The sequence below is a fragment of the Coptis chinensis genome, chromosome 6, assembly GCF_015680905.1.
Source record: "Coptis chinensis isolate HL-2020 chromosome 6, ASM1568090v1, whole genome shotgun sequence".
Classification (NCBI taxonomy): domain Eukaryota; kingdom Viridiplantae; phylum Streptophyta; class Magnoliopsida; order Ranunculales; family Ranunculaceae; genus Coptis; species Coptis chinensis.
This window is the reverse complement of record NC_141461.1, coordinates 10,770,234-10,779,018: the sequence shown is the minus strand read 5'-3', so window position 1 is coordinate 10,779,018 and position 8,785 is coordinate 10,770,234. Positions and strand designations below refer to the sequence as shown.

General features: G+C 37.7%; 1 protein-coding gene across 1 annotated transcript; it reads right to left on the bottom strand.

The window, feature by feature from the left end:
• Positions 1–921: 921 nt before the first annotated feature.
• LOC147491407 (ABC transporter C family member 3-like) lies at positions 922–7,745 on the bottom strand. Its single transcript, XM_086565404.1, has 10 exons — positions 6,764–7,745; positions 5,213–6,651; positions 4,981–5,067; positions 4,201–4,788; positions 3,929–4,093; positions 3,270–3,564; positions 2,334–2,854; positions 2,193–2,256; positions 1,843–2,082; positions 922–1,522 (listed from the first exon to the last, which is right to left on the bottom strand). Exons 1-7 carry the CDS (start codon positions 7,599–7,601, stop codon positions 2,622–2,624), a joined length of 3,645 nt encoding a protein of 1,214 aa, XP_086421530.1. The 5' UTR covers positions 7,602–7,745; the 3' UTR covers positions 922–1,522; positions 1,843–2,082; positions 2,193–2,256; positions 2,334–2,621.
• Positions 7,746–8,785: the final 1,040 nt, after the last annotated feature.

Genomic DNA, 8,785 nt, shown 5'->3' with positions numbered 1-8,785 from the left:
ATAGTGCTCATTATATTCTTCTCTGGTATCATCAGACAGCCAGGATGCTGTCTGAATGCCATGAGTATCTCCTTCTTTTATATATCTCACATTTTGCATTCCACGATGATTTGCTCAAGCATGACAGAACAGAAACCGCTCTAACAAATATACCATGTGAAGGATTCAACTTCATTTTCTTCGCTTCCTTGACAATCGCTCTGAGTCGTTTAGTCTTCAAAACTGTGGCAGTGCTTAATAGTAATAGGTTCACAATATTGGAATCGGGTACACCATGAGCTCGATGTTGGGTGCGTTTAATCACGGTTATGACATCAGTGTCTGTACGAATGATACCTTTAAGGAAAGCAATGGATGGTATGATTCTCTTCTCTAAACTTAGATGCAATATATTTGTTTTTTTTTTGAAATGGCATTGGCAAGGTCAGGGCCAGAAAGAAAAAATGGAGTTTGGGTTTAAGGGTTTTGTCGCAGTGAGGGGTACTTTTGGATGATTTTGGAGATCATGTTGATGCAGAAACAGCTTTCTCATGAGACAAACCACATGAATTGACGAGGTGAATGAGTTGCCATGTGTGTGGGGTTTCAACAAAACACTTCTTAATTATGAATAATGAATTTCCATGGAATAACGAATTCTTTGTCAGAACTACTAGCTTCTTGCAGTGAAAATGGAACATAAAAATGGTGTTTCAAGAATTAAAAGATTCTGAGATGTTCTGGCGAGCTTTACAGACATTGCAACAGTCAACAGGAGAAGCTCACCAACCATGCTGAATTTGGTCACACTCCTACCCCTGGCTTGATGGCCCTTTTCTCATCTCAAGTTTGCCCAAAGTCTTCGCATTCCTTTCCTTCCCATATTCAAAAAGGCAGAATACGAAAGGGTTTAGAAATTCCATACTACAAAATGCCTCGATATTATCTTAGATATCTTCCATTCAAACTCCAAATTAGAGATACATCTCTTATTTGAGATTAATCTTCTTAGTGATCACTACTGCCGTAAATGGATCCTCTGTTCTAGTGGTTGAGGAATGCTCTTTCAATTCTCATGTTATTACATTTCCATCTTCAGCAAAACAGAGAAAACTGAAAGGACAAAAGATGAATATCTGATTGTTGTGAAAGCTGCCAAGGACTAGCATTTGAAACTGCAAGTTGAAATGATTACATTAAACGTTTCCTATAAGTTGATCAAAATTCAACCTCTAATTTCTTTCTACTGCAGCTGTGATCAATGCCACAATTCTGTTCTCAGTGTTATCTCTGTTGATAAATTCATTTGTCAGTGCAGCTATGGTCATTCCTACATTTGTTACTTCTGCTGCACAAATTTTTCCCGAGAACAAAAACTTGAACATGTTGAGATATGATTTTTCCTTTGCCTTACAGTACAAGTTTGATGACATGCAGTGATTACTTGTGGATTATGCCTTTACGAACTCCCTCACTAGCTTCAAGAAAGCAGACGAGTGATCTTTGAGTAATACATCAGGAGAGTCATACTCCACAATTTTTCCTGCAAAGTATACAAATCACAAAAGGAAAGAGTCAGAAAAAAAAAATAGAAAAACAGAAAGTAGAGGCCTCTAGGAAGTATATATCTAGCATCTCTGTTGATTGCGTGCGTGCAATTAGCTGCTGGAAGTGTAATATTTTAATTAACATGACAACGAGTTCGCTGTACTGTTCAACTGTATTGTGCCTCTCTAGTGGAGTTGTGCTTTCTGTCTGCACTTTGAATATCAAGATTCTAGGTAGTCCTTTTATTTTTATTTTTTTGATTTTTAAGGAACATGGAAGTTCCTCTGTTTTTTCGCTTAAATTTTTTTCCCATACCTTCTTCAAGCAACAACACAAGGTCATTATCAATCACTGTTGGTATTCGATGGGCCACAGTTATAACAGTGCAGCTACGGGTTGCTTCTCTTATAGCCTTCTGTATTTGATTATCTGTTGCAGTATCAACCGAAGCCGTAGCCTCATCCAACACCAAAATTTTTCTCTCACTCAGCAACACTCTTGCCAAGCAAATCAACTGCCTTTGTCCCACACTCCAATTTTCTCCATCAGTAGCAACTGCAGAAATTTCCACTTGTTAGAACATGGACAGTAAATGTGCATAACATAAACCATTGCTGCGGCACTATATAGTTCAATGATAATTTCTTAATTAATATTATAAGTACCTGGTGCATCAAGAAGCCTCTCATCTTGTCTTACAATCTCCCGAAGATTACATTTATTAAGTACCTGAGGTTTCACACTACATGGCGTTAGTTGAAAAGTTTTTTATATCAAAGACAAAGATAAGTATTGTATGATGTTACCTCCCATATTTCTGTATCAGAATGTTCTTTTAGAGGATCAAGATTAGTTCTCATGGTTCCTTCAAATAAAGTTGGGTTCTGAGGAATTATACTCAATCTAGACCTCAAATCCTGCAAACCCAGTTTACCAATATCTACTCCGTCGATCAGGATTTTTCCATTTGAGGGTTCCACTACCCTGAAAAGAGTTTGGATGAGGGTGGATTTACCACTTCCTGTTCTTCCAACAACTCCTACCTTTTTTGTTCCTGGGAATGTGCAAGTGATTCCCTTGAGAATCATGGGGGCTTAAGGGCTGTATTGGACATGGAGATTGTCAATATCAATTGTTCCACTCATCGGCCAATCTGGATCTGGTGTACATCCTACGATAGTTAGTGGAGCTTCACTTTGAATGCTTGAAAATTGAAGAATCCTCTCTACTGAGATCATCTTGTTATCAACATTGCAGATGTTCCATATCACCCAACCTTGTAGAACATTTAGGCTCAGGCCATAGGTGGCTATAAGTCCTGCCATGCCTGGAGTTACATTCCAAAATCATGTTAGCTCATTGCCATGTTATTCTCTAATTTTTTAAGAGGATAGATAGCATATATATGTGCCAGAATTAACTCCACACACACGACAAGATCATAAACATGCTCCACGCCCTAAGGGCCCATTACGCAGCACTGAGATAGTGATATCCACCCTTAGATCGGTCCCCAGGGCAACAGATTTATCTCCCTTTGCTTAAAATTCTTACTTTTCTTATTGTGTGATAAAAAAAAGGGCTATATATATAGGCTGGTGATGTATTCTTTGCTTGAATTTGTAATTACCATTTTGAGCATTGCAGGCTGTCCAGGGTGTAAATTAGTAAGACTTTATTAGTTACTATTAGCTTAATTAACGAGTGTAAAGGATTTTAAATGAGAGTATAGAAGAGCTTACTAGGGTCAATAGCTTCCCTTGGTAGGGTTACCAAGATAAGAAGCGCAGATAGGAAAACAAGGTTGAAGAGGAAGTTGATTCGAACAGAAAGCCACTCCATTGTTGCAGAGCTGTAAAATGTCAGGCGAGAGTAATCATCTATCAACATTTGAATCTTTGCAAAGAATCGAGCTTCTTGATTAAAGCAGCGAATTGTTGCAGCCCCAGCAATCGACTCTGAAAAGTGGTGAACAATTGGAGATTTACTAGTTCCTGCCATCCTGGCTATTTCCCTGGCTGCGGTTATGTAGTAAGCCTACAAAATATTTCGACATGTTGAAAGTTTAGTCTACCAGATAGTTCCAATAGATTTAAACCTCTTAAGAGGGGCATCAGATACTATTCATGACTAGTACACAAGACAACCATGAGTTTTCCTATATCAATGTAGGTGGTACTGACTAGCAAAGTCGGTAAAACCTTTGGGTGATGATACCAGAGATCTGGGTCTCAAACCCTGCCAGCATCAAAGAGTTACTGATCTCATTTAAAACAGGCTTACCAATAAAAAAAAAAAAAAAACTGTCGGTGGTGCCTTTTGTGTTTTCTTTGCCTGTATGTGGTATAAAAGTAGTGTTTGGTCTATTCAAAGACGAAAAAGTGGAAGTCAGTTTTCCTACCTGATACCAGACGGATATCGCTAGAATGGCAAGGAATATAAGGAATATTTGCCAAGCAAAGTAAGACATAAGAAGCATGATGCTTAATAGTTGAACAAGCGCAAACACCAATCCAGCCAGTCTGTAGGGAATATCTGTATCCACTGTGCTCTGATCTGTGGAAGACTGGGAGAAACATTGGAAAAGGAAATGGAACATTATTTTTCATAAAACAGGTTTCTAAGAAATGGGATTTTTCCACAGAAGAAAAAAGGAATAAATAAATAACTTACCCTGTTAAGTATTTGACTCGAGGGTGTGGAATCGAAAAATAAAACAGGTGCTCGGAAAACAGAGTTGATCATGTCTAGGAAGAGCCTCTGAGCAGTCTCAATGGAAATGGTTGCAAGCAAAACAGCCCTTCCCAAGACAAATATGGAGCTCCCGCCAGATAAAAGGACAAACACTCCTATGAGCTTTTTTTTGCTTACTACACTTTCCTCCTTGGTCCCCGAAGCAATCCAATAGTTGCTTCCTATCTGTAGCAATTGGAAAAGTACTTGACAGAGAAGAATAACAGGTATAAGCGATCCTTTATATGCTGAAGACACAAAGTTTGAATAAACTTGCCACTTCACTCTGCCAGTTTCTGTTACTTCCTCTTTATTGTTATCTAATATCAGATTCGCCCATTTTTCTTCTGTGTGATTAGTTTGATTGATCGAATTGGTTCCACAGGTAAACGATATGTTATCTTCGTGTGGAGTAACTTGGCTTAGGGATTGTCTGTGGGCAGCCATTTGTCTGACCAGCTCACCATAGGGGTCTGCAATCAGATCTTTATACTTTCCTGACTGAACAATGCTCCCATCTTTTATTATCTGGGATCGGGGGATAGGCAAAAAAAAGAAGTGTGACTTAATGTCAGTGTAAAGGGTGCTTCAATTTCTCTTAAAGTCATGCTGGTACGACAGCATCTATTACATATTGTTAGTATTGGCACCATTGTGTGCCACTCAAAATTGAGGCAAGTTATAGAAATATATGGTATCTAATTAATGCTAATGACATACCAGAACAAGGTCTGAAGCATCCAAGAACTCCAATTGATGAGTGACGTAAATGACGGTCTTTTGCGCCAAAAACTGCATTACGCATTCCTGCAAAAAGACTCAGCTGTTACTAAAGAGTTTGTTTTACCGGGGTGGGGGTCTCAAGATGCTTGAACATACTAACTACTCCAGTTCTTCTATATAATAAAAGTATATATATGCTAAGAGAGCTGAGCTAATATATCTTTTCTACCTGAAAAAGATGTGCTTTAGTATGTGCATCAACAGCACTGAAAGGATCGTCTAGCAAATACACATCTGAATCACTATAGATGGCCCTTGCAAGCTGAATCCTCTGCTGCTGTCCCCCACTTAGATTGGTCCCCCTCTCTCCGACCATGCTCAAGTCTCCATTAGCCCACATATCAATATCCCTATTCAATGCACATGCTTTCAGAACATCCTTGTAATAACATTTCTTCATTTCCTTACCAAACAAAACATTCTCTCTAACAGTACCTGTCTGAATCCATGCACTTTGTGGGACATAAGCTTTAGAACCATACACCTTAACCCCCATCCCAGAAATCCACGGAATCTCACCCAGGATGCTACACAGAAAGCTTGATTTACCTGACCCAACCATTCCGCATACTGCAATCTTGCTGCCTTTCATGATTTTCAAGTCCTTTGCAATTTTGATTGTGGGCTTATTTCCCTTAGCAAGTCCTTTGCTACCTGTTTCCCACGAGAATTCCCCACTTGCGATCTCTATGGATACACTGGATGTGTTGGGAGCATAATCTAGAGTTAAGTACTCTTCATTTTCTTCTCTTATGAAATCGTTGATCCTGTCAACAGAGACTTTCATTTGTGCAATGGCCGAAATTAACTCTGGGAGATTATATATGGGCTCTTGTAGTATCCGAAAAGTCGCTAGAGCTGACAAAACAGTCCCAGATGTTAATGGTGTTTTCACTAAAACGCAGACACCAAAAGTTATGACTGATACTAATGTTGGTGAAATCCAAAAGAGAACCACAACAGCTGCACGCAAATAGAGATACCTCTTCAGCCAACTTCTCTCAGTCTGTCTAAGCTCTAATATCTTTTTCAAGAAAGTTGTCTCCCAAGAATGCAGCTTCAAGACTCGCATGCTCTTGAGAGTCTCTGAAGTAGCTTTCATTCTGGAATCCTTAGCTTCCATGATCTTAGACTCAAGCTTTTCTTGTATCCTGGCAAGTGGGCTGTTGCTCACCATCACCAATAAAGTGGCAAACAACGCAGCTATAGTAGGAGCGCAGCCGAGGCTCCTGTACAAGATGAGCAGAGCTAGAGAGACCTGGACTGGAAGCAACCAAATCCCATGAACATGCGAGCTGAAGTCTTTGATCCTCTCGACATCCACATTAATAAAATTCACAATTTTACCAGTGCTTGAACCATAATTCTTCATGTTAAGGGCCTTGCTGTAAATTAAGACCATAACAGCTGCTCGAGCTCTAAAACCAATTCGTTGAGCCCCAAAGTACCATTGCCTCTGTGACAAAGAGTCAACTAACTGAGCAAAAAAGAAGTAGAATGCAAGAGTAAATCCATATCTGTGGCTTGAACCATCCTGTTTTCTTGACAAGAAATCGACAAAGCTTGTGATTAAGAATGGTCCCATATAGGAAGCAAATGTGTTTATACCTGAAAAATCCATAACAATATGTAAGCACTAAGCATTTACAAATAAGGACGCAAACACAGATAAACTAGGTGAATTGAAGTGCTAGAGAACAGATTGAATCTGAAGTTGCACCTGCAAAAACTGCATTCACGGCGAGGGGTCTCCATAGAGCACCAAATAAAGCTTTTGGCAAAGAGCAGGCTTTTGGTTTCTGCTCTGCAAGTGATTCTTGCAACAAGGAGAACGAATTTTCTGCTGTTTCAGGTTTAGGAACTGGAGGAATATGAGATAACTCAAGTTTTCGAGCTCGACAATGTTCAAACAGCGTGTTAAGCCACCGGAAGATAAGTTGGCTCCAAATTCCAGCACTGGAATATTCATCAACAACTTCTTCGGCATCTTCATCCTCCTTATGAAGCAATGGTTGTTCAATATCTTGGACTTCTTGGGTAAAGTTAAAACAAAGAGCACCATAACAGAGAAGTATATACAGGGGAACCGAAACAAACTTGGAGAAATTAGCCTGTAGAACATAATTCACAAACCGTTTCGACTTCAAAGCGGCAAGAAGATAAATACAGACAGTCACTGTACTGATAATGCTTGAGAAGAGCCACCAGAAAATAAGAACGAAAGGCCACTTCCTCTGTCCTTTACTGACTCTTCTCTTGAAGTACAATGCAAACACCAAAACCAATATCCAGGTTACTGCATTAAAACCAGAATCCAAAGAGATGGCTTTGAGGTTCCAAAACTCATAACAGCAAAACCCCAAGTACGAAACACATATTAGAAAGTTAGAAACAACAGTTATCTTTATAAAAACTTCAGATTTTTTGTCTTCAGCACTGTTTGATTGTTTGAACTCATCATCCTCTGCATATCTCCTTTCTCTTATAACTTCTACCAATGCCCATAACAGAAATAGTAAGAAACTTGCTATATCTACAACCATGAAAGAGATCTCCATCGTAATATGGTGTAAACTTGAAAACTCAATTGAACTGAGAGTTTAAACTGTAGAGAAAGTGTCAAGACAATGCCAAAACATGAGAAATCTTAAATACTTTACCTGCAAGAATAGATTTAATTTTTGTCTCTATATATAAACATATGACAAAACAACACTACCATGTCATAAAATAACATTAAACTCTCTTGCTTCGTAATACTGATGTTTTAAAGCAGACTTGAGATGATGTTATTGTCATGTACGTGGTGCATGGCATTGAAATTTGAGACTCAAAATTTAATTTCCAAACTTGAATAGAAAAACGCCCTCAAACAATGGATGTAAGGACTAAAATAACAAATTCTTCTTTCCAAATCTGTTAACGAAGGTTTTAGATAATTGTTAATTTTGATCAATGTGGGGTCATTAGAAAAAATTTGCTCCTAGGCGCTTAGGAGCGAAAAGTCTCCTAAGCACCCGTCCACCCTACATATCCACCATCTCTTTTAACTAGTAATTAATTCTAGTTAATTAAAATCTAAACAAATATTTATTTGATTCTCTCCAAATCATTCTATATATTTTTTTTATGTTTCCATAAAATATAAAGAAAATAAATTATTAACTAAAATTAAAATTTAACAATTTGCAAATAAATTTTAATTTTGTGTTGCAGATTTTTCAAGGGGTTCTCTTTCATTCAATTACATTGCGAATTTCTCAATTTTATTTTGTATTAGCTATTATTGTCAATATTTTGGGTTGTAATAAAGTAGCAATTTATAATTGTATTTACATTTCTTTAAAAATTATGATAAAATTTATTTAAGAGTTTTTTTCATAAATATTAGTGTAGCTTTCAATTTATTATATAAAGTTTATTATTATTATTATTATTGTCTTGTTGATCTAAATATTGTCTTTGATCTAAACGGCATCACAAATTCACAATGAATAGCAGTAAGGAAGAAACGATAACGCACTCACATACAAATATATACAATAATTGTAATAAACATACAAGAGATTACGTGGTTCGGCGTGATAGCCTCATTTTCCCGTACAATAAAACCACATGTTGGGGAAACCAAATGAGACTTTGTATTCCAAATTGGTCACGATCAATTGAAGGAGAAATAGCACTGACTTAATTATTACATTCTTCATTTTAAAGTGCAAGAATGCATGTCCGTTCACTCATT